General features: G+C 44.9%; 1 protein-coding gene across 1 annotated transcript in view; it reads right to left on the minus strand.

Moving 5' to 3' along the window:
* Positions 1-400: 400 nt before the first annotated feature.
* The window catches only part of Tep1 (telomerase associated protein 1), a 39,417-nt gene continuing 12,370 nt past the window's right edge, over positions 401-27,447 (minus strand). Inside the window, exons 10-55 of the mRNA XM_027929466.2 lie at positions 25,298-25,407; positions 24,682-24,772; positions 24,286-24,472; positions 21,714-21,882; positions 21,064-21,222; positions 20,357-20,434; positions 19,326-19,456; positions 18,920-18,979; positions 18,046-18,204; positions 17,180-17,356; positions 16,613-16,733; positions 15,674-15,798; positions 15,285-15,398; positions 15,074-15,191; positions 14,712-14,906; positions 14,420-14,595; positions 14,186-14,342; positions 13,870-14,049; positions 13,336-13,428; positions 12,932-13,064; positions 12,623-12,773; positions 12,229-12,362; positions 11,954-12,042; positions 11,573-11,687; positions 10,878-11,118; positions 10,572-10,695; positions 9,702-9,826; positions 9,479-9,578; positions 9,147-9,302; positions 8,791-9,003; positions 8,390-8,543; positions 8,077-8,289; positions 7,249-7,409; positions 6,902-7,015; positions 5,892-5,999; positions 5,384-5,516; positions 5,216-5,292; positions 4,975-5,107; positions 4,700-4,836; positions 4,414-4,538; positions 3,108-3,254; positions 2,864-2,960; positions 1,617-1,722; positions 1,294-1,511; positions 1,076-1,180; positions 401-825 (exon numbers count right to left, since the gene is read on the minus strand). Of these exons, the coding sequence (XP_027785267.2) occupies positions 703-825; positions 1,076-1,180; positions 1,294-1,511; positions 1,617-1,722; positions 2,864-2,960; positions 3,108-3,254; positions 4,414-4,538; positions 4,700-4,836; positions 4,975-5,107; positions 5,216-5,292; positions 5,384-5,516; positions 5,892-5,999; positions 6,902-7,015; positions 7,249-7,409; positions 8,077-8,289; positions 8,390-8,543; positions 8,791-9,003; positions 9,147-9,302; positions 9,479-9,578; positions 9,702-9,826; positions 10,572-10,695; positions 10,878-11,118; positions 11,573-11,687; positions 11,954-12,042; positions 12,229-12,362; positions 12,623-12,773; positions 12,932-13,064; positions 13,336-13,428; positions 13,870-14,049; positions 14,186-14,342; positions 14,420-14,595; positions 14,712-14,906; positions 15,074-15,191; positions 15,285-15,398; positions 15,674-15,798; positions 16,613-16,733; positions 17,180-17,356; positions 18,046-18,204; positions 18,920-18,979; positions 19,326-19,456; positions 20,357-20,434; positions 21,064-21,222; positions 21,714-21,882; positions 24,286-24,472; positions 24,682-24,772; positions 25,298-25,407 (6,332 nt within the window). The 3' untranslated portion in view covers positions 401-702. The remainder of the gene's footprint in view (positions 826-1,075; positions 1,181-1,293; positions 1,512-1,616; positions 1,723-2,863; positions 2,961-3,107; positions 3,255-4,413; positions 4,539-4,699; positions 4,837-4,974; positions 5,108-5,215; positions 5,293-5,383; positions 5,517-5,891; positions 6,000-6,901; positions 7,016-7,248; positions 7,410-8,076; positions 8,290-8,389; positions 8,544-8,790; positions 9,004-9,146; positions 9,303-9,478; positions 9,579-9,701; positions 9,827-10,571; positions 10,696-10,877; positions 11,119-11,572; positions 11,688-11,953; positions 12,043-12,228; positions 12,363-12,622; positions 12,774-12,931; positions 13,065-13,335; positions 13,429-13,869; positions 14,050-14,185; positions 14,343-14,419; positions 14,596-14,711; positions 14,907-15,073; positions 15,192-15,284; positions 15,399-15,673; positions 15,799-16,612; positions 16,734-17,179; positions 17,357-18,045; positions 18,205-18,919; positions 18,980-19,325; positions 19,457-20,356; positions 20,435-21,063; positions 21,223-21,713; positions 21,883-24,285; positions 24,473-24,681; positions 24,773-25,297; positions 25,408-27,447) is intronic.

A 27,447-nucleotide genomic window follows, 5' to 3' on the forward strand; every position in this document is an offset into this window, starting at 1 on the left:
ATTGCCAGCCCTATACTAGTTCTTTCTAAATGCCCTGATGCTGTACTTCTCAACTACATTGCCAGCCCTATGCTAGTTCTTTCTAAATGCCCTGATGCTGTACTTCTCAACTACATTGCCAGCCCTATGCTAGTTCTTTCTAAATGCTCTGATGCTGTATTCCTTCCCTCACTAACTTTATCTTCCATCAAATGAGAGTTCTTTAGCTCTCTAATCAAACCAAGTGTTGGTAAAGATCACTCTTGTTCCTCCTCCAGGAATCTAAAGCAGTTTCAAAGAGTACAGATGTGGCTCACTTTCTTGCAGTTCTAGTAATACTTAATGTGAAATCAAAATAGAAACATCAGAATATCCATATTCTTGATCTAAATGCACATGAAAACACAAGCAGGGCTGTATGTAAGAGTTTCTGACACTTTATTTTTATAATCTTACTAAGAAAATAGCCCCTGGGAGCCAGAGACTGGGGAGGCTGAGGCAGAAGAATTATAAGTTCAAAGCCAGCCTTAAGAACTTAGGGAGCACCTCTCTCAAAAATTAAAAAAGGGCTGAGAATGTGGCTTAGTGGTTAAGTGTTCCTGAATTCAATCCCCAATACCAAAAATAAAAAGAAACAAAAAAGAAAAGAAAATAGCCACTGGTGTCTTCAGGCTTTGCATCTGTAGCACAAGTGGTATCATCCTTCCCATGAGTAGTGCACTTTCATTCCCAACACAGAAAGTACACGTTGCCTTGTGTGTCTCCCACAGCAAGGTGCAGGGTAGAGTTGGGTCCCAGCCAAGGTTCCAAGCAGCTCACTGCCCCTTCACATCGGAATAGGCCCAGCTAAAAAAGGAATGAAAACAAGAGTCGGTGAGGGCTACAAGATTAGGGTCTCCTTCCTAACTTATTTTTCACTCATGTCAGTGTCTTTTATTTAGAAACAGATAAGTCAGCACAAGAGGGATTTAAGAAACAGATTTTTAAAAATCTTTTGCCCTTACCCTAAATTTGTTCTCTTGCAATATTCCATTAGCCCCTATTGCACATGCATACACACACACACACACACACACACACACACACACACACTTACCAGTTGCATACTGGGTCTCTCCCACAGCTTAACATCTCTATCCTTTGAAGCTGTCACCAGCAATTCAGGCAGCACATGGAGGGCTGTGACAGAGCCTGAGTGAATCTGAAAGGAATGGGACAGCAGCATGGTGAGTCCTCAGTTAAGGAAGCATAGAAGCCTGCTGTGTAGACCTAGAGCCTCCTCTGCTATATTTGTGACCCCTCCCTCAAACTCACCTTTCTACGCTGCCGTGTCTTTAGATGTGTGGTTGTCTGCCAGGATTCCATGTTGGTATCTAATTCACAGCACACAGATGAGTCTGTTTCTAGAGTCTGGGTTTTAGGCATTTTTACTTTTTTCTGCCAGAGATGACCTGTGGTCCATTCTCCTTCAGGGGTGCATTCAGCCAGGTTCCACAGCATCCCATCAGAACTGGCACACAAAAATGAGGACTCTGCCATTGTAAAGAGATAGTTAGAGCCAGATCTCAGGCCCTGAAGGGACTTCGAGGTCCCCTAAAACATCTTAGGGATCCTTGGGTCCTCCTATTCCCACTCACCAGATTCAGGTTTGGCCTGAGTTATTGTTATCAGGGTCCTACTAGGATTATCTAAATTCAAGTCAAAATCCGGGATTTCTTCAAACTCTCCTGATTCCTTTTGTTTCTGTGAAAAGACAGGTAACTTTGTTTAGCTATCCATATCTGTTGGATGAAGCAAGAGTTTTCTGCTCTAGGATGGTCAGGATGCTTTTTTAAAAGTATAGTATAGGGCTGGGAATATAGCTCAGTTGATAAAGCACTTGACTAGCATGTGCAAGGACCTGGGTTGAATCCCTAGCACCACATGAAAAAAGATAAATATTATAATGTAGATAAAAGTACACAAATCTTAAATGTATATCGCAAGGAATTTTTATACATGTATCCATGCCACCACCCCCAAAGTTACCCTCTTGCCCCTTCCTAGTCAATTCCAGGCTATCCCCAGAGCCAACAACATTCTGACTTCTGTCACCACAAGTAATTTGCTTGTTCTGGAACTTCAACTAAGTGCAATTGTGTAGTACGGACTCCTCTGAGTCCAGCTTCCTTTGCCTAGAAAAATGCTTATGATATAAGTCTGTATTGTTTCATTCATCAACATTCAATATAACATTCTTTTTTTATTGCCATGTAGCATTCCATTGTATAAATATTTGACAAATTATTTATCTTTTTCCTATATATAGACTTTTAGGTTGTTTGGGTTATAAAAAATAAAGCTGCTGTCATCATTCTTATACTTATCTTTTGAGAGAAGGTGCACTCATTTCTTTTAGGGATATGCTTAGAAGTGGAATCACTGGGTCATGGATAGGCTTTAATACATAGCAGGTCAGGATTTAATAAACTTTCTGGAGACAAGGGGCTCATCCTTGAAGTAAACATCTAGGAAGTATCAGATGCCTACAAGGTAACTATCTGCTAAGCATGATGAGAGAGACAAGATGCAATCCTTGCCTGCAAGATGCTAACACTCACAGCAGCAAGACAAGAGATGTGGGGAAAAAAAATGCATTGAGAAAGCTCCTAGGTTTATAATTTCCCACGATGTTTAAGAAAGTAGAACTCTTTTTTGTACCAATGAAATCTCACATATCTAAAGCTCTAAAATAGTGTTGCTCTAGCTGATAAGGATAAGGAGGATAAGGAGATTTGAAGCCAAATGCATTTCCCTTCCCCATATCCTGCATGATGGACCTCATGGTTTAAAAACACAGGTCCTAGACAAATGTCAGCTTTAACACATACCAAATAGGACTTACCCAGAAAGAAAGAAATCCAGGGTTCCCTGGCTGCAGGAAAAACACACCATACTCCTTGTGAGTGGACAATATCACAGGATGTCGTGCATACTTTTTCCTGGTTTATAAGAAAGTGAGAGGCTGAGCTAGGACCACTTTTCTTAAAGACCTCAGTCTTTGTTCTAAGTTGTACTCTACTTCAGGGTAACCACTATCCCACTTTTTCTTTCTCCAGCTTAGGGGAGAAGAGCATTTCAGACCTTACCCTATTACAGAGGGAGCATCCCCTGGCTTCATGTGTAGTAATTCCAAATCTGCTTTGGCCAAGATGAGGGAACATCCATCAGGGGCCAGGCCCAGCCCTATCAGCACCCCCACATCTTGCAGAACTTGTTTTAGGTGAAGACTATAGCTAGAAAAATGTACATGGACAGACAAAGATCCTACTTTAGTTAACCTCCCTTAGTTCCCCATGAATTCTTCATGAGTAAAGTACAAAGCAAAAGACACTAGTGCCCCCTCCAAACCCTGTTCCTCATTTTTCTGTTTGTTTTTGCAGGACTAGGGATCAAACCCAGGACCTTGAGCATGCGAGACAAATTCTCTACAACTGACTGATGTTCTCAGCCCGTATTTTTCTTATATTCACCATCACTGTTCCTTTGCTTGCTCAAACTAGGAATTTCTAACATTTTTATTTTTCCCTCATATTCCTACCTGCAACTGATCAATAAGTCCTGTGGATTCTATCCACGACACATACTTAAATCTGTATCTTTTCTTCTCATCTCTACTGCCCATATCAGGGCTTATACTGTGTCTTCTCTTAGTATTTCTCCATCACGGTCCATCCTGTATATTATCACTAGAGTTCTCTTTCTAAAGTTCAGATCATGGGGAATAGGGGTGTAGTTCAGTGGAACAGTGTGTGCTTAGTGTGTGTGCAACCTTGGGCTTGATCTTCAGCACCAAGAATATAAATAAGTAAAATAAATAAATGATAAATAAAATTCATATCATAATTCTACTCAAAATACTCAGCACTGTACTCTCTACAACCTAGCCCCAGTTTACCTTTTCAACCTAATCCTCCACCTGCCCAGCTGCCTCTCCCTGCAAGAACCCAAGATCTTGGCTACACTCAGAACATTATGTACCCTCATGCCCTCAGAACTTCATTAATGCTACTTCCTTTTCCGGAAACACTAAAAGAAGGGAACTTCTTTTACTAGTCCAGAAAAGTCCTTTCCATTCTTTATGCCCAATCTCAAATGTCAACTCTTTCCTACAATTTCTCAAATTCTGCAGTCCCCAAAACAACTGTAGGCTTCCTTAGTTAATAAAATTCATTTGTATCTGGTTCACACTGCCTGGCCCAGAGCCTGTCATCAAGTGGGCATTTGAGAATTATTCATTTAAATTGTCATGACTGGAAGCAGAAAACAATTGCCTGCACAACAACTAACAACCTATTGACCTTGTTCAGAAGCAGGAGTGGAGTTATTTGAATAAAATCCCTAGTACAGGGAAACGACCATTCCTACTACATTCACCCAGCTGCTTTGTTTCACCTGAAATTTCTGGATGTTGAATCCTTCTGTAGTTCCACTTGCCACTCACTGATCTTTTCATCAGCACTGAGGACAAAGAAGGTGTGTGCTGAGTACCAGATCAGAGCACTGACACGGCCTGGAGCCTGGTGCATAAGACAAGTTTCATTCAGTATTTCTGAGGACCCAGGATTAACCTTCTTTCCCCTCCCAGACATACAAGCAACCTCTAGCCATAGCAGATACCAGGAAATACACAACCAGGGCAGAATTCATGTGGACAGAGAAATGAATTGCCTCAACTCACCTGTGCTGTGGCCACAGACTTAGCTTCCTGCCACAGAGTTAATTCCCCAACTTGATTGCCAGACACTGCCACAGAACCATCTGGTGCCCAGGCCACAGCAGTGATGGCTGCAGAACTCTTAGGTCTGTATATTTCATCTGGAAAAGGCAGGAAGTGATTTGTTAGGAGTTAAGCTACTGCCAGGCTACAAGAAATGACAGCAGTTACCCTTGACCTTATCTGTGTTGGTAACACAACCCTCTCTCATGCCTTGCCTCTGTCCATACCTCACTTACCTGTTTCTTTAGGTACCTGCCAGAGCCGCACAGAACCATCCTCTGAGGAGGTGAGCAAGAGGCCTGAGGTCTCTGAAACAGCAGCTGCACTGACCGGGCCACTGTGTCCCAGAAGGGTGTGTTTTTGGCACACCTAGGAGGAAGGGTTTCAGATGGGCCATTAAGGGGTCTGCCCCTACAGATGATTATCCCACATACCTTCTACACCTTCCCCCACCCCAGTTTTTTGCAGGGAACTCACCAAGAGAGGATGCCACAACCGTGTGGCCCCATCCAGTCCAACAGTCACCACTAGAAGCTCTGATCCAGGCTGTCCAGCTGATAAGAGACAGACCAGGTCAGAAGAAGGAGAGAAGCAAGGGAGCAGAAAAGAGGCAGGGAGGAAGGGAGATGGGTGACATGTCACTACCTGGGCAGGGTTCCAGAGCAGCTGCACAGTGGCTGATGGGTCCTGAGTGAGCAGGGATGCTGGTCAGCTCCACGCCCTGATGGTCCCACACCTTCAAGGCCCCATCCCGGCCCACGGACACCACATGTTCCTCCTGCCCCCAAGAGCACAGGATCAGAACAGGGTCATACTGAGAAGGACATGGGAAGTAGGACTCCCTCTAAGAGCATCAGGGACTGGGAAGATGTCAAAGAATGAGGAGAACTCAGGAACAGTGGAGTTGGGTGGCTCAGGCCTACAATCCTGCCACAAAGTCATGATACTAAGATGCCATATTTTCATGTTTCCATCTCTCTCTGTATTTTTCTCGCCCTCTCTCTTTCCTCATATCAACCCTCAGCCTCAACCCTATAATCCAGTCCCAAGTATCTCATTCTTTTCACTCCTAGACTAGGTACTCAATGCGTCCAGCCTCCCAAAGCCCCCTATCATTTCCAGAAACACCCAGAAAACTCTATTGCATTCTCACCACAGCCACTACAGCGCTCACGGCACTCTGATGGCCTCGGAACTGGCCAAGCTGCTGTCCCGAATCTGGGTCCCAGAGCCCCACAGAGCCATCCGTGGAGCAGGAGAGCTGCAGAGGCAGAAGTCAGAAGAGTGGGACTATTGGCATCTCTTCAGCATCTCTGTATGTTCACAATGTGGACTGGAGGGTAATAAGCCTTGTAATCAAGAGCATGGGCTATCCCAGGCTCAATCCCAGCTTGACTATTCATTGCTTTGTGATCTGGGGCAAGTTTATCTCTCTGAGCCTTGGGCTGCTCAACTATTCAAGGAACATAATGATAGTGTATCTCTTTTGAGACAGTGATTTGGGAGCTGGGTGCCTCTATATAAAGGACTTAACACTCTGCCTGGTACACAGAGCATAAAAATTATTATTCTTATGGTTAATATTACGTCAATCAACAAATCCAGATAAAGATGAAAAATCCACAATGCTAAGGAGAGCTCTGTCTGTCTAAAAGGCAGGGGTAGGATAAACTATTCAACTGATATTCCCTCCTTTCTCATCTCTTCTCTACAGTGGAAAGCTAGGCTTTACCAACACTAAGTGCAAAATTTGAGACTCAAGTTGTGCCTTAGAACCAAAGAAGTCATAGCAGTACCTTCAAGCTGCAGAGCCAGGGAATCCCAAGCTCTAAAGAGACAGTATTGTCTTATTGTTAAGAACATGGGCTTTTCTATCAGAATGTTTATTGGCTTAGCTTTATAATTGACATGACTTTGGAAAATGTTCATTATTCTATCTGAATCTGTAAAATAAAGATAAACGAGTAGGTACTTTACAGGGTACTATAAAGATTAAATGTAACAATATTATTCAAAGAGCTTCAAATGAGCCTGGCACTCAGTAAACAGCACTAAGTACTTTGTAAATGTTAGATATGATTATTATTAACAAGTGCTAGAAAAGGAGTGTTGTCTTCCCCCAGGAATACTGCTGGACTCTGCTGCCCCTATTCTGGCACTCACCAGAAGGTTGTTTTTGGTCCAGGAGCATCCAGTGACCCAGTCACGATGACAGGCAGGGAAAGAGCGAATCAGAAGAGGGGTTTGGGGCATCCTCACGTCCCAGCAGAGAAGATTCTGGATAGGTTCCAAGGACAGCAGACAATCAGGATCATAGGAGGGAGATAGGAAAACAAGGGCCATTTCAGGTAAAAAGTTTTCAGGAGAGGGAGCACAAGAGATGATAGAAAGATTTGCAGGAGATTTGGCAGAGCAAAAAGCAGGAGGAAGTGCTGGGAAATGGGTTGTTTAAGAAATCCAGGAACCCGAAAGGCTGCAGGGCCCTGGGGATGTGTCCCTGTTCAGCTCACCCGATCCCTGCCCCCAGTGGCCAGTCTGCCTCCATCAGAGCTGAAGCTGCAGCAGTTTACAGGGCCCTGGTGTCCCAGGAGCTCAGTGTCACAGGGAAAGTCTTCTGCCTTAAGCGGCTGTGTCAGCAACTGCCTCGACCACAGCCGCACTGTGAAATCCTCTGCATTGGAAACAGAATAGAAGGATTTCTGAAGGAAGGAGCAAGATAGTCCTGGGAGGCCAGAGACAAAGGCAATCACGTGGACTAAGGGTGATGTCTAAAGCTACAGCTTCAAGGGAGGGAGGCAGTGAGTCACTTGATGTGGAGAGGCCCTGGTCAAGGGTCACACAGAAATGCTCGGCAACTCCCAGCTCCAGCTCTGTAGCTTAGGCAAGGAGCTCCACATCTCTCTCTAACTTCACAGGGCAGCTGCTCCAGGGCCCTCCCCTTCTCAAGGGTGCAGTGTCACTTTCAGCTTACTATTTGTGAACATCAAGCCTCTGGCCACAGAGAACCAAGCCCATTCTGCATTTTCACCTCACATCTCTCTCTCCTCCTGAGGGAAACCCATCTGTTCACACTTTTATGTGTTTCTCTCACTGGGCAGAAACTCAAAGCATTACTGGAAGTTTAGAGGTCCCAAAATGAGGGTAGGGGAACAAGAAGAAACAGTCTACAATGATTATAGAAGACAAATGCATTCAAAGCACCATGAAAGTTGTAAGCAAACAGACATTGCCCATGTGTATGTGTTCTCATACATACATGTATGTAATTATAACTTGAAGGCAGGTATTAGCATATTTAAAGGAATAATTTGGTAATCCTGCCCTCTGTTCAGTAGTACCTGAGGCAGCAGCCAAGAGTTCCTGGGAGGTGGCCAGTCCCAGCACAGGCTTCTGGGATCTGGACAGGAGCCAGAGGGACTGGAGGGAGTGTTTGTTGAGCACCCAGCCCTGCAGGGATCCGTCTTCTGCACCACTCACCAACACCTTGGAGCTTAGCCAGGCCAGTGCAGACACTGCTACATCTAGCACCTGACACTGAGCTCCCTGGGAACCTATGGAATACGAGAAGAGAGTAAGACATTTGAAAAGGGGTGGAGCAAGACGTATGCTCTTTCCAAAGGTACAAAAACCCATCCACTTTCCCTTTGGTACCTGAAGATATTTTGTAGATCCTAATGCCATCTGCTCTGTACCCAACAGCCACCCGGTCACCATCTGGGCTGAGAGCCACAGAAAGGGCAGGAGAGACAGGAAGAGAGCCCAGACATCCCCGAGGCTGTCCCAGAGACCCTGACCACACTTGAACCTGGGAACAGGAAAAAATGACTTAAGGATACTCTATCTCTACCACCCGGTACTTCCCACCAAAGGTACAGTCACCCCAGTAATGTCCTTCCATGAGAACTGCCCATGCATATACCACACCACTCTCCCTGTAGCTGCCACCATCTGTGACTCCAATCACCTTGACAAAGCCCCCTGCCTTCACTCAAGTATTTTCTATCTTCACTACTCCCTCCTAGAAACCCACAATGTGCCCTCTGTAAACTGACCTTGCCATCCTCTCCAGCTGTCAGCAACTGGCACCTGGCATTCAGGAAAAGCACAGCAGCAACAAAGCCACAGTGGGCGGAGAAGGCAGCCAGTCGTGCCCCATCTTGCCAGGCCCACAGCTCCACTGTCCTGTCCAGCCGGCCAACAGCCACAACCCTTCCAGGAACATTGAAGGCCAATGTCCGGACAGAGGCTCCTGGGGCGCCCAGTTCCTACACCAGGAGACCAAAATGGAAATGTCAGGGCCGACTCTTAGCATAAGCCCTAAGTGATACAGAATGCAAATGTCCATCATTTCCTTCCTCCCACTCCTGTCCTCAAGTGCTTCCTCCCCAGGGATTACACAGGACCTTACCTTGATGACTTGGAGGCCATCCACCCGGAAGAAGCTGACGCTGCCACCCCAGCTGCCTGTGGCTACTACCTGCCCTTCAGGGTGGAAGGCAATACAGTTCAGGGACTTGGGACAGGTGTGTCGAAAGGCCAGTTTCCCACGAACTGTGTCCCACAGCTAAAGAGAGAGAGAAGAAGCTTCAGGGTATGAATACAGATGCCAGAGTTTCTTAGTCCCAAAGCTCCAGAGGCTACCTTGTTTAGTCTCCTACCTCAGCAGGTAGGATCTCCCTGCCATATGGAGAGAACAAACTTACAAGGCTCACTCACAATTTAGGACCACTTTGTCATTACCTTTAGGCATCCTCCAAGGCACACAGTAGCCAGCAGCCTGCGGTCTGGGCTCAGGCAGCAGCCGGTGATTTGGTACTGGTGAGCCTTGGTCTGAAGCACCCTGTCCCAGGAAGACAAAGTCAGGTCTCTGGGGCTGCCTAGCCATAGGCTCCCTCCTCATTCCTTTTTCCCAAGGAAAGTAAAGGGAGTCCTCACTAGGAGACATGGGGAAAGAAACCCTTACCGACAACCATGCTGCAGGTCCCAGAGCTCCAGTAGCCCATCGAAGGCAGTAAGGAAAAGGGCACTCTCTGAGAGGAATGCACAAGAGGAGATTCCATCACAGCCACTCACCACAGACTTCTCCTCCTATGAGAGCAAGCAGGGAGGCATGGCTCGGCCACTCCCTCCACCCTCCATGTCCAACCACTCCAGGCCCCAACCAAAAATGAGACTAAGACAAGAAGGGCTTAAGCCCTTAGCTCTCTGCATTCCCAGCTATAACACAACTTCTAGTGGGGCTCATGATCCAAGTAGGGAAAAATCTTCACTCCAAACCCTATTCCTGTTCCCCAAGTCACGGGGTTTCATGGGTCTGAGGGAGTGAAGTTATATACATATATATATGGGGGTTACAACAAGTGGTAGGAAGAGAAGAAGGAAGCTGTGGCTATGGGACTCCCCTCCCCAGCCTAATCTGCCATTACCTTCTGCTGACATTGTTCCCAGAAATTTATAAGGAACATCTCCTGTGTCTTTTCTGAGGCTCCTCACTCAACCCAAAAGGCCTACCCTTCTCTATTCTGTGTCCCTCTTTCTAATACAACTCACACAGCTCTTAATTATGGCAACAGCTGTTCTGGTTCCTTTCTAACCTTGTCTGTGTTACCTCCCAGTATGGCTGATCACTTAGTGGACAGAGACAATGTGCCAAGACCAAGCTCCCTGCAATACTTAGTATTGACTTTCTGACCAAGTCCTTTGACCCACTGTGAGGGGAGTCAAGTTGCTAATCAAACAGGATGATTATGGGTGTGTCTGGTTTCTCCAGGGCTTCAGGGTAATCTATGAAGGTTTTCTGAAGGTAACTTCTGGCCTGCCTTGAGTGTCACACCTGCCAAGTTCTCAGGTCCAATAGGTAAACTGTCCCATTGGCAGTTCCCACAGCCGCTCTTTGCTCACTGGGGGAGAAGGCCACAGCAGTAGGAGATGAGGAAACTGCCAGAGACAAGCTGGAGCTGGAGGAAAAATAGGAATAAAGAAAGAAACTGAACGGAAGAAAGCAAATGGGAATATATTTCATTTCTGTGCCTGAAATTCCCCTCCATGGTGATTCTGGTCTGTCCTTTCTTCTCCAGTTTCAAAAAGGGCTATAGCTGTTCTCTGTGGGCTTTGCAGGACTTGGCATCAAGGGTCTTACTTTTGCTGATCCCCCATGGTCTGGGGTTTATTAAGCCAATGTAGTGTACGCTGGAGGTGCCAGCGCTGGGACAGCAAAGGAGCCTGGCAGCAAAGAGGTGAGTCCAGAGGCTGGTTGACTGCCTGCTGGTACAGGAGTAGTGGGTATTGGCTGAGGATTGGAGCCTGCTGCTGCAGGAAGGTGCGGAATACGGCAACATTAGCCTCAGGGACCATTTGTTCCTCTTCAGAGACTGAAGAAGCTATAAAAAAAAAAAGTGAAGTGAGATAGAGTGTCACTGGGGAGCCAGGCTAGACCCCACTAACTTCAGTACCAAATAAAAACATATGGTGTGCCTCAAACAGTAAGTCTCAAAGTGTGGCCTTCCAGCCTCAGATCAGAAACACCTGTTCAAAGGATAAAGCTTTGGGCCCCACTCCAGAGCTAGAAAAGCAGTATCTGGACATCTCTGGAGCTGCCATTCAAGCAGGTTTCCTAGATAATTTTTTGTGCACTAAATAAAAGTCAGAACCTCTAATCTAAGAGATTTAAGCAAAAGATCTCCTGAGGCTCATTCACTTACCCTCTTGGTATTTTCAACCTGGAATGGAAATTTGGCTCTTTTTCCCATTATACCTCCCTCTGCACAGGTCCCTTATGATCACACTCAGGAGTCCCATGCCTTAGAGAAAAAAAGTCGCAGTGACACATCTCACCATAGAGAGCATGAGCCTCCAAGAGCCGAGGGATCAGACCCAATTCCAGGTGTGCGGCCACCACATGGAGACTAGTGAGGAACTCTGCAAGAAGGCCATGGTTCCCACTATGGAGCTGGGGAGGTCAGATTGAATTCATTAGGAATGTGAAGAGGTCCCTGAGAAGGGACAATCTGCTCTTAGCCCTGCCTGTGCAGCCAAGACCTACACCCAGGTTAAAGGACCTGAAGAAGGAAGGCAGGAAAAATAAAAGGAGAGAGGCAAATGGAATGTGGAGGGCAGTAATGGCAGTGGTGATAGTAGTAGTGGTCAAGGGGAAGGGTCTAAGAATAGCCAAAGACATTATTTGGGAAAAGGTGACTATGAGGTCTGGGGACTAACCAGGTGGTAAGGCAGGTCTCCCAGAGCCTCAGGAGGGCAACTTTGGAAGGTGCTTAAGGCATCAGGACCACAGGTTTTCCAAAGCTGAGCTGTAACAGACATAAAAAAGAGCTCACTCAGCCCTGCAGTATCCCCAAGATCATATCTCTCATGCTACAGCATACTCATCTGCCTGCTAGAGTAGCAAGTGAAGTGTCCAGCAGATAGGAAGTGCCAGCCAGTAGGTGGGCCTGGCCTCCAGGTCCAGTACCCAAGCTGATGCGGGTTACAATCACCTGCAATGAGGATGTGTGCTGTGTTCTCCAGCCCTGGCCTCTTCCCATAGCGATGTTTAGCTGCTGTCCTCAGGGGCCCATCAGGAAGGCAAAGGAGGGCACCAGGGCGCTCCAGAGGGCCTTCTCCCAGCAAACTGTCCTCAAGAGAGGAGAGGAGAGGAGCAGAGGGGAAGAAGGAGGAGATCTGTCATTGAGCAACCTGGCAGAGCAATGGGCTCCTGTTATCACCCCCAAACAGTGGTAACTAGAGCAGCAGCTCCCTAAAGGCTTGGAAAGGAGGCATTGGGGCTATAGGAAAGGAAGTGTAGGATGAAGAAAGGATTACATGGAGCCCTGGCTCAAAGACGGGAAGGCAAAGTGAGGTTGGTGGGGACTCAGCTGGGGACACCTGTACCTGCGCAAACTCTGGATGAGGTAAGCGAAGGGGCCCATGGGATAGGGGTCTCCATTGTTAACAGCATCCACTGCTTCTTCCCAGCTCTGAGTCCTGCTGGGAAGAATCTGCCACGCACTCAGCACTGCATGCAGCTGGTCCATGGTCAGACCTGAAAACCCAAGTTCTCTGAGGTCCAAACCTAACCACACAGTGTACCCACCCCTATAGCACTTGATCCCTCCTTCACTACTGGCAGAGATCCCACCAGAACCAAGTTTATCTGACCCCTAAACCCTCAGCCTTTCCCAGTCTTCCCCAACCACTAACCATTACGTGTGACTTCGAGGGTGGCCAAGGCTTGGGGGAGGACATCATGGCCATGCTCTTGCTCCAGAGTGCTCAGGATGTACTGCAGCAGCAGGGGGAGAGTTGCAGGCAGGGTCCGCAATCTCTCAGACACCTGGGAGAGGAAGGAGACTAGACTTTGTCATTGCAGGAGGCGGAAAGGTAACTTTGGTGGCAGAGTAAGAGAGAAGCAACAGAAAGAAGAGTGGGAAGGAATGAAAAAGTAAAAAGAAACAGGTGGGAAAGAAGTGGTGGTAGGGTACGGTGAGGATGGGAGTAGGTGATCACAGATGGCAAAGGATGACAGATTGGAGGTGAGATAAGTCCAAGAAGCTGAAAGAAGAATGGGAAGTGGGTCAAGACTTAGAGATTACGGAGCAACCAACCTGTTCATAGACTGTAAAGAGTCTCAGGTGATCAGTGACCAGGCGCAGGTAGAGTGGCAAACCTGACCCCCTCTTCACCAGCAGCAGCCGCATCTGATGAGACCTCAGAAGATTCAGTGTAGGAACCAGGAAGCCAACCACTGCCTGCCTCTGCCCCCAGCACCAAACTAAATGCAAGACAACTCCTCTTCTGAGAGTCCCATCAGGGGACAGGTCCATGGCATCACCTCAGGATACAATCATCCCTCCTACTTCCCAGCCAGCCTCTCTGTCAGGGAAACTTTCTTGGCTCAGCCTACCCTCCAGAACCACAGCTTTACTCAACCCTCACTCCAATAGACCACTCACCAGGGGAAAACATCTGGGTGATTTTACAAGGAATCGTGTTATCGTATTAACAACTTCCCCTGGTAGGGAGTATTTGAGAAAACAAAACAGCTGTCTCTGTGAGGCAGCTGGCAGCCTCAGTACACTACAGCTTCAGCACTTCCAGATCCACCCCACATACCCAGTCAACCCTGGCCTGGGTCCAACCTGGTTGTTAAAAGGTGACTCTTCCAGCCGCTTTCCATACAGTACCAGCTCCTCTCTCACCAGCTGGGCCAGGGCAGATGGCTCCAGAGGCCCCAGGGCCACAACGTGAGCACCTTGGCTCTGCTCAAGGGTCTCCCCAAGACCTGAGTCACTAGACATGCTCAGCACAAGGTGCACCCACTGGGATAATCAGGCAAAGGACCAAAGAAGTAGGAAAAAGATGGGGAGAACAACATTAGAGAGGCCCCTCTCCTCCCAATACCATCCCTCCTTCTCTCTAACCTGTCTCCCACCCCCACTTCCATTTCATACTCACCCGGGGAAGGGACTTTGGGATCCAGTCTGAGATCTGATGCCCATTCTGGTCCACCAACCTGTCGGCCCCATCAATGATCAAGACCAGGGACTGGTCAGGTTGCAGGCACTGAGCAGCCTTGGGCAGCAGCCTCTGATGCAGCTCCCACACCAGGCCTCTGCATGCAGAGGAGAAGCCAGGGTTAGTGGGAGACAGAGATATAGCAATGAGGCTGGGTGACCAGGGGATACGTACCGGTAAGTGCTGGGCAGGGCACTGGATTCTTGCAGTTTTCTGTGTAGATATGTACAGAGGCGTCTGAGCAAATTGAGGGCAAGACCCTGGTCAGGGCGGGCCCCTGAAAAATGGAAGAAGACTAAGGGGGCCACCTTGGCCCCATCAGGAGCCTGCATGGCTGACACAAGGGATGCCTGCATGGGAAAGGAACAGAAACACGGTCACATTTTATTACATGCCCAAGTGCGCCATGTCCCACCTCCTTAGCCCATACAGCCCTCCCCCCTGCTTGGGCCTTTGAGATTCATACCAGGAAGGTCGTCTTTCCTTGTCCTGACTGCCCAGTCACCAGGCTCAGCCTCCCATGGGGCTGCATCAGCTGCCGCACTGTGTCCTGAAGGAGGCGCAGTCGGGCAGGACTTGGTGGGTTCCGCTGCTGCTGAAAGGTGGCCTGGACCAAGTCATCATCAGGGATGGGGACTGGCTGTTCCATCTGGGCCCCAGGCTGAAGGTATATGGGGTATAGGTATATAAGGCATATAGGTTCCATGTTTTCATGCTCCTCAATACCCCCAGGCCTAAACAGAGCCCCTACCCTGATACTTCTCATGCAGGACTACCCAGACCACTTATACCCTCTCCTTTGCTCTGGCTATCAGCCCTCATGCTGACCTGTAGGTAAAGATTCTGGATCATATTCCACACATCCTGGAGAACCAACTGCCCAAACTCCTCCAGTCCCCCAACATAGGGCCGGCCAGCTGCTACGCCCCCCCATTCACAGGAATATCTGCAGGGAAAACAAGCACAACCACAGTCAGAGTGGTCCTGGCTCCCCCACTCTATCTCTATATACAGGTGCTCTCTACCTCCCTCAGCTCACCTGCGGCAGGTAATCTCTTTCTGTCTGCTCAGGTAGCTCTTCAGTTCTGAGATGCGATGTGCAGCCTCTTTTGACTCAGAAATAAAGTCAGGTCTCCAGGCATCTGGAACAGAGCTGAGCACCAAAGACACCCCAAGAATGAGGCTAGACTCAGAACCCAGTCTTCCACCTCTAGCCATCAGATATGGGTGTGACTCCCTGAAACTCCTCAAATATAGGTCTCCTGACTTCAACTCCAAGGCTAATTTGGGGTGCAAAAGCATGCTCTCTGAGTATTGTTTCTCCCTGAGTACTATTTCAGAGAGTACCCCTGAATGTTGGGGAGAGAAGACTGAGCCTGTTTGGCCTCCTGGGGATGAAAAATTGGCCCTGGAGGAAACAGAAGATACCTGAGGAAACTGGAATCCCGAAAGTAGATAAGAGCTTGGGCAGAGGGCTGCAAGCGTTGGTTCCGATTCAGAAACTGCATCACCTCCATCTCTGTCACAGAGCGCCCTGAAGGGTACTGTTGCACCTGCAGAAAGAGGGCACAGACACAGATTCAGTCTAAGGTCATACAAATCTCTCCCTTGAACTGCAAAGGCCCTAGGGCTCTCTTGTTATAATAAAGACCTCCCTCCCTTCAGACACATTCAAGAAAAGATAGCTAACAGCTAACATTATTGAATACTTGACATGCATTAAGCATTTTTAAGATAGATTTTTATACTGGGTGTGGTGTTGCACGCCTTTAATTCCGGCGACTCAGAAAGCTGAGGCAGGAGGATGGCAAGTTCAAGGCCAGCCTCAGCAACTTTGCAAAACCCTCAGCAACTTAGCAAGACCCTGTTCAAAATAAAAAATAAAATAAACACAATAAATAAATAAATAAATAATAAGAGAAAGAGCTGGGAATGTAACTTAGTAGTAAAACACCCGAGTTCAACCCTCAATCCTAAAATATATATATTTCTCATAATAACCCTACAATGTAGAAGTTGTAGCATCTCTTTAACAGGTAGGGAAATTGAAGATGGGTTAGAATACATTGCTTCCAACAAGGCTGCAACACCTGTGCATGTCAAATCGGAGATCAAAATCCAGATTTCTCTGATGGCAAAACCTAAACAGATCTCTTACCTCTCACATCTCTTGGCCAATTCTAGAGAGATTTCTCAAAGGAATTTCCTCATGTAGGATCTGGTCAATCACAGAATCATCTGCCTGTGTTTCACCTCAAGCCTCAAGGACTTTTTTTATACAGTCCCTGTATACAGGGTTCCTGACAAACTGTGACTTTTCCCCACCTGTTTCCTCCCCAACCCCTCTTCCAACCTTGTCTGCCTTACCCAGGAGAAGTGAGGATGATCAGGGAGGTTGTAGTTGGGGGGGATGTAGCCATAGCGAGAGCCCAGGATCCCCACAAACAGCTGCGAGTTCTCCACCTCTCCGAGGCACACTTCCAGTTGTCTGTGGGGATGGTTATAGGAACATGCAGGAGTCACTGGGGCACAGTGTCAGGGAATAAATACGGCACAAGTACAGGGGAGATGGGGACCTAGCTCACACTGAGCAAAGTGAAGGCAGGCTACTCTTTTTTTTAAATTTTTTTTTATTCTAATTTGTTATATATGACCAGGCTACTCTTGACGGCATCCAAGAGGCAACTAACTCCCTGCCTTCAGGCTCATACATTTTTTTCAAAAAATATTTTTTTAGACGTTGATGGGACTTTATTTATATGCACTGCTGAGAATCAAACCCAGTGCCTCACACATGCTAGGCAAGCGCTCTACCACTGAGCCACAACCCCAGATCTGGCCTCATCCATTCTTACAGCCCCCAGACTGCCCACTACTTAAGTTCCCACTCAAGCCCCTGGCTCTGACCAAGCCCCTTTCTCTTTGCCCCGGCACCTGTTCCTGTGGCTCTCCTCCTCAGTGATGCCCCAGCGCAGGTCTATGCCATGAAGGCTGATGCGGTGGGGGGCTGCTCGGGCCTGTAGTGCTGGCAGTACAGACCTCAGCAGCAGGTCACGCTCTCCATGCATGTCCCGGAAAGTGGATGAAATGAACAGCCGGATGCTGCGCCACCTGGAGGTAAGCAGAGGGCTGGGCTCAGTCTAGGGATCAGCCACCTCTCAAATCCATACAACACTGCTGCAATCACCCTTCAACACTGAGCAACAGCCAGGTATGACAGACAGCAGGAGGGTGCCCTACAGGCCTCCAAAATGCAGAGCCCTGGAAGTTAAGCTCCACGTGCCATTTTTCCTGCACCCCTCCTTTTCCAGCTAATGATTATTATGTACTTACTATATGCTCATGACAACACTGTGAAGTAAACATTGTCTCTATTACCAATCAAAAAGCCATTGCTTTAAGAAATTAAGCAACTAACCCAAAGTTCAAACTACCACTTGGCAAAGCCATGTTCCTAAGTCCTCTGCCTAAACCCTGGCTATATGGCTATAAGGCCTCCCAATAGAGAAAGGTACAAGTTCACAATCTGACAATTTCTGTTTTTAGAGAAGACAATAACATGCTTCCTCTTTCTCTATAGTGAGATGCAGCAGTTGTGGAGGAAGATGTGGGAGAGGGGAGAGTTCCACAGGGACTGAGCAGTACTCAGAGAGACCCACTGGACAGCCAAAGACTGTAGGTACTTTAGTGAATAAAACAAGTGCCATCCCAAAAGCCACAATGTAAGTCATGAAATTTCTCAAGGTCTTGACTGCAGCCCTCCCAGTTCACAAAGATTGTTCACGGAAAAACAGCCTGACCTATGCTGGGAAATAGGAGCCAAGGGACGCAGGGTATCTTCTTCTAGTGGCCGGAGAGTCAGGACCTGGCTCTTCCCTGAGGGTGGTGGAATCTTGAATATTTTGTCCATTTGGCCCACATGCTCTAGAAGACGGGAGGCCCCATGCTCTGCAATGAACCTAACAAATAGCAACAAAATAAATGAGAGTAGAATCTTAGAAAGTCTTCTAAGAATGAGAACAAAAATATGGCCAAGTTAGGCCACCCAGGTTAACTTGAGCTCCTTAAGAAAATGACCAGCAGCAATGAAGGCAAAAAAGAGGCAAACAGACTAGAAAGCACTGATGATCTTGTGGTACTGGGGGTTGAACCCAGGGTCACTCTACCAATGAGCTTTTCTTTTTTCTTTTTCTTTTTTTTAATGTTTTTATTAGTATATTTTAGCCATACACAATAGTGTACAATCACTTTTATATGCTATTTTGACATAATCACACATGCATGGAATATAATTTGTTCTATTTTGGTCCCCGCTGCCTCCTCCCTCTCTCCCCTTCTCCCTGCCACATGGTTTTCCTCCTCCACTCCACTGGCCTTCCTCCTATTTATTTATTGTTTTATAAATTGGTAATTCATAGTATACAAAATTATACTATATGTAAAGTTGAAACTCACTGTGATACATTCACATATGCACACAGCATAATTTGGTCAACCTCATTCTGCTTTTTATTTTGAGATAGGGTCTCACTAAGTTGGCCAGGCTGGCCTTAAAACCGTCAATCCTCTTGGCTCCATCTCTCAAGTAGTTGGAATTACAGACATGCACCACCACACCTGGTGTCAGACAATCTCTTAAAGACATTTTAACTGCAGTGTCCATCTTGTACTCACTTTAGTATCCCATCAGTACAGCCTGCGAGTGTCACATCATTGGGATTCAAACTTGGTAATCTGGCAAAGGAAGAAGCGGTCATTAAGCATCAGAAACTGTGCCTGGGACACAGAGTCACTGTCACAACACCCTCAGATATACATCCCACCTCTGCATTTTTAATAGGATTATGTATCTGAGGATGTAGATCAGTGCTAGAACATTTTCCTGGTATGTGTGAGGCCCTGGGACTGAACCACATACACACACACACACACACACACACACACACATACACACACAGGGTTAGGTGCTAGGCTAGATAGAAGGTGCCAGACAAATGAAAGCTTCCAAGCTTTGGCAGGAGTAGAGTGGAAATATGGATCATTATCTTCTGACACTGGTAGGGAGTACAGGCAATCTTACATGTATTGTGTTTTTCTTAGGCAGACACCAACAAAGAGACACTTGGAATTCACATGCTCCCAGAAAAGCTGTTTGGCTGCATTTAACATTTCCTCATCCATCCTTTGGCCAAAGAGGATGACCCTGTCCACCTGTAAGATGAAAGGGAACAATAGAAGAGAAACTAAAGCAGTTGGGACATCAAGAAAAGAGAATTGAAAGGATTGGGGGATTAGGAGAACTCTGAAAAGGATGTTAATTGCCTCTTCTGAGAGTACTTAGTATGAGGGAAGCCGCTATCTCCAGAACTTGGGCACATCACAATGGAGATTGGGGTGTAGGCAGTGATGTGCTGTGGCTAGCTCATTTCAGCTCATGAGAGCTAACTGATTAATTTCTAGGCATTTTTGAGCTAGTTATTAAATACTGACATTTTATCTTATTTTTTGGTGCTATGGATTGAAACTTGGGCCTTTTGCATGCTAGGTATGGACTCTACTGCTGAGCTATACTCTCAACCAATATGGCCATTTTAAACATTAAATTATATAAACATGAAATTAAATAAATTAAGGTTTGGGGATGTATCTCAGTGACAGAGTGCTTGCCTAGCATGCACAAGGCCCTGAGTTCCACACTCAGCACTGCCAAAAAAAGGAAAGAAAAAGAAAAATAGAAAAATTAATTACATTTAAGACAAAGGTAATAAATCCTCAAAACTTGTCACTTCCGAATTATCTTATTATCTACTCTTGAGCTTATTCACAACCCTATCAGTACTGTGGAATGTGACGGAGCAACATGATATCAGTAGCTTGAAGTCAGCCATGATTGGACTGCTTATTATGGAAATAAGCAAGCACTATTAATCAAGACTTATTTCTCCAAACTGCTGGTTATTGAACATTCATCAGCACACTACTGGGTAGGAGGCTGCAGCAAACAGGGAGATGAACACTGTAGATAGTGTGAAAAATTAGCTTTGAGGGGTTAAGAAATGAGATGCAGCAGTTATGGGGGAGAGAGTTTCACAGGGACTGAGCAGTACTCACAGAGACCCTCTGGACAGCCAAAGACAGTAGGTACTTCCCAAAAGTATGCAGGGGCCATTCATCCTTTTCCTCTAACTCCTGAAGGAGAAACTCATGTTAGAGGTTCACATAAGATGATCCATGCTCTGGTGTGGATTTGGATTGAATGTGTTCCCCCAAGCATTCATGTGTTGAAATTTGATCCCCTTTGTGACATATTAAGAGGGTAAAAACTTAGTCAAACTATAGTATTAAGAGATGAGGCTCATTGGAAAGTGTTCAGGTCATTGGCAGAGTTGTTCTTAGAGGAGACTAAGGTAACTCTCATGAGACCCCTGAGCTCCTGCAAGAAGCAAATTGTTACAAAAGCCTAAGCCTGGCCCATGAATTGCTCTGTACTTTCCCATTTCAGGATGACATCTCTTCCTCTTGCACATGCTCTCCACCCTGAGTTGCTTAGCAGAGCCAATCTGATGCCAGTGCCATGTCCCTGAACATCCAGAACTGTGCATGACATAGACCCCTTTTCTTTATGAAGTTAGGCCTTCTCAGGTATTTTATCACAGCCATGAAAACCAAACTAACACAATCAATAAGCAAGAAACACCACAGTATATTTGGGAAAATCTTCAGAATGGTATATATCCATGCCTTTATTAACCATTTGGGCTGTTCCCGGGTCTGTGTCCATTTGTGTACTGTTTTGATGATGGGGGTGGGAATCTGACCTGGACGTGAGCCTGGAGCTTGATGGCAGTCTTCAGGATACCTTCTTCTGCCTTAAGCACTATAGTCTTCAGTGTGCCTCTTCCACACAGCAAGAGATCCACGTGCTCTGCCCGAGCCATCATCATTCCAATCAGCAGCAGCACATAGTTCAGCGAGGGCTGAGGACAAGCATTAGGGTGAAATAAAGCTCCCCTGTTTTGGAACCCACCCTTGACCACCTTCTCCTAGGGGCCAAACACTTTCACTGGTTTGGGGGAATGGAAAAGGGGACAAAATCTCCAGTTAGGATGGTCAATTTCAGTGGCCCTCAGGAAAAGCTGACAGGGAAAAGGGTAGGGAGAAGCCAGGATCCCTGCCCAAATTCAAAGCTAGGATATAATGAGGCAAGTGAGATCAATTTTTGGTGACAGAAATTTAAAAATATGAAACACCAGCCAAATGTGAAATGTTAGTATTATAATCCATATACCAGATTGAGATCACATCCTAGCCCTTGTCACTAAGGAACCAAGGACAGATACTTGGAAGCAACCATGTCATTTATTTCAATCTGTATGCTTCCCTAGGAGAACCAGGTGCAGCATCAGGATACCTGTCAGAATCCCTAGCATCCTACCAACCCCAGGGAGGATGCTTTTTGGTTTTTTACCCCTTGTATGTTGCTCTTGGGACAGAGCTTGTCTGCATCAGCGTCTGTCAAGTAGACCAAGAGGGTGCGGCCTGGCAGCGGGGGAAGGCTGTGCTTCACAGAAAGGTTCACAGCTGCCTCCAGGGCCTGTCGATACTGGTCCAGAATCTCCAAGTCATAATTCCCTTGTCTGCAAAAAAAGACACAGACACAAGGGCTCAGGGGCTTATCTGCTGCTATTTTGAGGCAGGGAAGACAAGAACTCGCTGCTCCAGTTTACCAAGCCCTCTTTCTCCTCAGGCACAAGAGTTTCCCTTTGCCCCATTCTACAGGACTAGTAATCCATTCTTAGGGGAAGTCACCTGGAGAGCCCTCTCAGAAATCACTTGCCATACTTACTGCTGATCCATATTTACATATTTTTAAATTGTATTTTAAAGAACAAATACTAACTCCTTACTCTAAAAACTTGCAATTAAAGGAGAAAAAGATTCATCCTACCTTTCCTATACAATCTCTATATCAAGGTAATTAAATAGCTTTAGCATATGAGGGAGATTTTTTTTTGTTTGTTTTTGGATTTCCAGCTAATAAATATGAGAGAATGATGGAAAATTCCTATTCTGCAACTGTCAATGAAGTAATTGGTTCAGAAAAAGATCATAAATGGATGAGGCTATCAACTCCCTAAGAGCACTGATCAGACTCTTATCCCTTTTGATCTTTCTTATATTTTATCAAGAGGCCCAGGATGAGATCTCTTCCTCTTGCACATGCTCTCCACCCTGAGGCCAGCCTCAGCAACTTAGTAAGACCCTGTCTAAAAAAGGAAAAGGGGCAGGGATATAGCTCAGTGAAAAAGTAGCCCTGAGTTCAACACCCAGTTCCGAAAGAAAGAAAGATTGATTCTTCAACACCAACAATAACAAAGGTAAATCTGAATGTACTTAGGCATTTAGAGTTAGTTCTTAGGGTATACAAAATAGAAAAAACAAGTTAGAAGATACCACGAGGAAGTAGACAAATCAAGAACATGGAACATTGTGGGGTCCCAGAGCCTGGCTTCTACAGCAAGTCAATAACATAAAAACAACTTAAAAGATTAAAAGTGATTTAAGAGATGGGAACAATCAAATGCAATGTGTAGACCTTGTTTGGATCTTGATTTGAATAAAACTGAGAGATAATACTTTTAGATAATTAGGAAATACGAATATGGACTAGATAATTAATGATAATTCCTAGGAATTGCTCTTAGTCTTATTAGTTGTTTTTTTAAAGCAGAGAAATTTACAGGGATAAAATAAAATGCGTCATATTATTTGGAATTTGTATTATAGTCATCTTCAAAAGAAAGAAACAGAAAAAGAGAAAAGGGAACAATAAAGAACATGTGATAAAATCTAGATTATCACTGAATCCAGCTAACAGTTTTTCACTACTGCTTTGAGTTTTGTTTTGCTTTGTTTGTTTATTTTTTCAGTGTTGGCAATTGAGCCCAGAGCCTCACGCATACTGGGTAAACACTCTACCATGGAGCTACATCTCCAGCTCTAGCTGACAGTATTAAAATAGTCTATTATCCTATTCTTATGTACATATTTAAATTTTTTCATTATACTTTTCAATCTAGACAATTCATTAGTCTTACCTACACTGTCCAATAGAATTAAATCATAATTAATTAAATTAAAAGCACACACATAATTTAAGATCTAGAAGGCACATTTACATAAAGTAAAAAGAGCTTGGTATGTAACTCAGTGGTAGAGCATTTGCCTAGCATATCTGAGGCCTTGGCTTCAATTCCCAGCACTTTAAAAAATAAAGAAAGTAAAAAGAAACAGATGAAATTAATTTGTTATTCAATTTCATTTAACCTAACATAGAAAAATTTCACACCAACATGCAATTAATACAAAAATTACAAGAGATATTTTACATTATTTTTTTAGACTGTCTTCAAAATCCAGCATATTTTAACACAGCTCAATGTCTTAACCCAGACCAGATACATTTTAATGGCCAAATAACCACCCATGGCTAGTTAACGGTTACTACACTGGTCTGGATAGCCATACATGTTAGATTGGTATCAAGTTCAACCTCAGCAACTTATTAAGACCTGTCTCAAAATCCAAAAAAGACTGATGATGTAGCTCAGTGGTAAAGTGTCCCTGGATTCAATCCCCAGTATGGGGGGAAAACAATACAAAAAGAAAAAAGAAAAAAAAGACCAAACCACAGGTGTCACAGAGAAGAAAGAAGACCATAAACTAGAGCAGTGAGAGAAAAAACTAAAATAAAAAGGAGATGCTTCATAGACTCAGAATTATGGGAAGCCATGAAACAACTACTCATAACAAAGTGGAAGCTGGAGGCACAGCTTTTGTTTCAACATCTCTCTATGGAAAAATGCTAAAGATAAGATGTGCTATGCTAGAAATGACTGGGACCAAGCAGGTCTGAGTCATGGATGGCCAATAAGCAGACCTTTACAAAAAAAGAGTTGGAGTTCCCAAGTGACTCCTATGTCCTGTCACCACCGTGCCTCTTACTGTCCACTTAAGGCTCCCAGATGGTGCACACACACCTGGCCTTGAGTATTTTCAGCTTCTCCCTCTGGAGTTGCTCATATATCGCAGGTATTTTCATTGCTGCTCGAAGCTCCCGACGACTTAGGTTGCAAAGATGCTTCCAACTGGCAGGCCTCCTGACCTTTTTTGATTTTCTTATCATTATCCGCCTCATCAGGTTTATATTGGAAGGAAAGGGCAATGCTGTGTGATGACAAGTAAATATCTGAATCAGGAAGCTTCTATTCCCTCATCTTGCCCCACCAGTGGTGTGTCCTGAGCCCTGATCCTTAGGGCTGTCAACTGTCCGACGTCTGCCCACCCCACACCCTGAGTCTTTAGGGCAAGAGGCTAAAAATATCAGAGGGGCTGTCTCATTTAGACACGAGGTAAGCAGGCGTTGTAAGAATTACCTCTATTTCTAAGTTGAGCCTCAAGGTTATCAATGGAATCATGGGCATTAAGGAATCTGAATGGAAACTGCCGACTGTTGATCACTGACTTCTGAAAAGCAAGAATGAGGACATGAGCAGAGGACGGGGAGGGTGGGGGCCAACAGGGCCTCAGGGATCAGGATGATGAAGTAACTACTTCATTAAATTTTGGGATGGTGAGCAAGGGAGAAAATGGAAGAAATACAAAGAAGGGAGAAGAATAAAAGAAAAAAGTTGTCATTTTAGAGTATGAGAAGAGGTAAAGATGGGGAAATAACAGGAGTCTCATTTCTTTCAAAATACACTCCCTCTGAAGTCAGTTAAATTACGGAAGGTCCTCTTTCTAGTAAGTCAATGAGCTCAGAAAATAAAAATGCAAGTTCTTACACTGTAATTTCTCAAAGGACTGGCGGAATCCCCAGGCCCGTCTTTCCCAAACATGTCTACTTCCAAACCTATTTATAGCCCACATGAAAACAGACTGGTAGTGGCCATGGCCTTCCTCAGCCATCTGGGAAAAGTCTGGCTGCAGCAGCGGCACCTCCATACCCATGTCTCATCACTGGGCCTCAGTGGACCCCCTGCCCACATGTACCTCATGCTGGAGTCTCTGGAGAATGAGCCCATGGTGGCGGGCACTGATGCCAACCCGCAGCAAGTTGCACAGGTTCCGAAGCATGGCCATGAAAGGAAGCTTCCCATTGTCTGTGGAAGGTGGGACACCAGGTGAGGAAAGCAAAATGAGGGATGAGAGAGAGGTCAGAGGCCAGAGCAAGTTCAGAGGCCATGTGGAAAGTTCAAAATAGAGGGAGTGAGGGACTAACATATGATCTATTCTACTCAAAAAGTTTTAAAGATCTGGAAAGACAGAACCAGGATTGGCCTAAAGCATGGAGCAAAACAACACTGTTTATACAATAGCTGTTTCAATAAACAACTTACACTATATCTGATGACTCTAGTCCTGAGATTGGGTTCAACTGACAAAATGTATTCTCTAGTTAGGGCAGTGGTTTCTAAACTTCTTAGATAATTGAAGAGAAATTTCCTAGAGTAAGTTTGTTTGTTTATAAATTATATATATGTAGGGCATTCATTAGTTAATATTTCAAAGCATGATATATATACATGTAAGGTGTCACTATTTATAGTAACAAATATAAATCCATATTTCAAATATTCTTCTTCCTAATTTTTTAAGTTTTTTGGGCCAACTTCTCATAAAATCCAATTACTCATTATTTTTCATTTAAATATATGTGAAAAAGATTTGCATGGTCAGTACAACTTCATGTTTGTTGCTTTCTTATTGTTCACTTGTCCTTGTGATAATAGTATCTCTTTTTTTTAAGAGAGAGAGAATTTTTTTAATATTTATTTTTTAGTTTTTGGTGGACACAACATCTTTATTTTATTTTTATGTGGTACTGAGGATCGAACCCAGCGCCCCGCGCATGCCAGGCAAACGTGCTACCGCTTGAGCCACATCCCCAGCCCAATTTTAGAAGCTTAGTTTGGTTAATACTGAATATCATTCTAAATGCATCTACAATTCAAAGATAAGTTTCTTTAAGTCATATTATGCAAAATCAGAACAGCAAAGGGTACCCCCATTGCTCTCAGGCAGAACACCTACTCTTCCCTCAGTAAACCTCAATTATTGTATGTACTACATTACCATATAATATTTGGACTAGGTAACTATATGGTTTCCATCTCTATGGAAACATTCTTTTCTTTTCTTCTCTTTCTTTCTGCTTTCTTTCCTTCCTTCCTTTCTTTCTTTCCTTTCAGTGCTGACGATCGAACCCAGGACCTTGCACATGCTAGGCAAGTGCTCTACCACTGAGCTACATCCCCAGCCTTCATTCTTTTCTTTTAAACCAAAGTGAATATAAATAGGAAGTATGAGCTTTCTTTCCTGAATACTCCCAGAGGTTCATTGAGACTACTTTAGACCCCAGGCCTATGAGCCCTCCACTCTAAGGACTCACCCTGAGTACTAGCCCATACCACCAGCAGCTTCCACCCAGAGGATGATGGTACCTTTTTATCTAAGTCTCACTGCAATTGAGATAGAAGCTTTCAGCCTTCTGGAAGTTCTATGATTCTCTAGTCATAATTCTTTTTTGGTGATGAGTATTGAACTCAGGGCTGCATGCACGCTAAGCCTGCATTCTACCACTGAGTTATACTCCTAGCAAACAAGTGCTTTTTTTTTTTTTTTTGAGACAAAATCTTGCTATGCCGCTAAGCTGGTCTCAAACTCATAAGTTCACGAGTAACTGGTACTACAGGCAGGCACCAGTAGGCCTGGTTCCAGTCATAATTCTGATTCACAAACTGTATGGAAAATACTGTAGACATAATGTAAATGATGTTTGGTAACTAAGGCATGAATGCATCCATTATCATCTCAAGTTTTTCTCAACTGTTGCTTGAAAAACTATATGAAAGGTTTTCTAGATCATTTTTATAAGAAATAAAGTCATATTTATAACATTAGAAAATTAAACATTTATCTTTCAGATTGAGAAATTCACTGATTTAATTTAAAAAATTGTTCATTATTTATAAATGTTTGTTATTAATGAAACCTATGGTCTCCAAAAAAGGGTCTCTATACCTAACTACATTTTATCTTATATTTTTTACATTATACTTCGTGTGTGTGTGTGTGTGTGTGTGTATGTATACCTTGCTTCCAATTAGTTTCCTCTTTCATCTTTGAAAATTTAAAGTCAA

The sequence above is a fragment of the Marmota flaviventris genome, chromosome 2 (assembly GCF_047511675.1).
Source record: "Marmota flaviventris isolate mMarFla1 chromosome 2, mMarFla1.hap1, whole genome shotgun sequence".
Taxonomy (NCBI): Eukaryota; Metazoa; Chordata; class Mammalia; order Rodentia; family Sciuridae; genus Marmota; species Marmota flaviventris.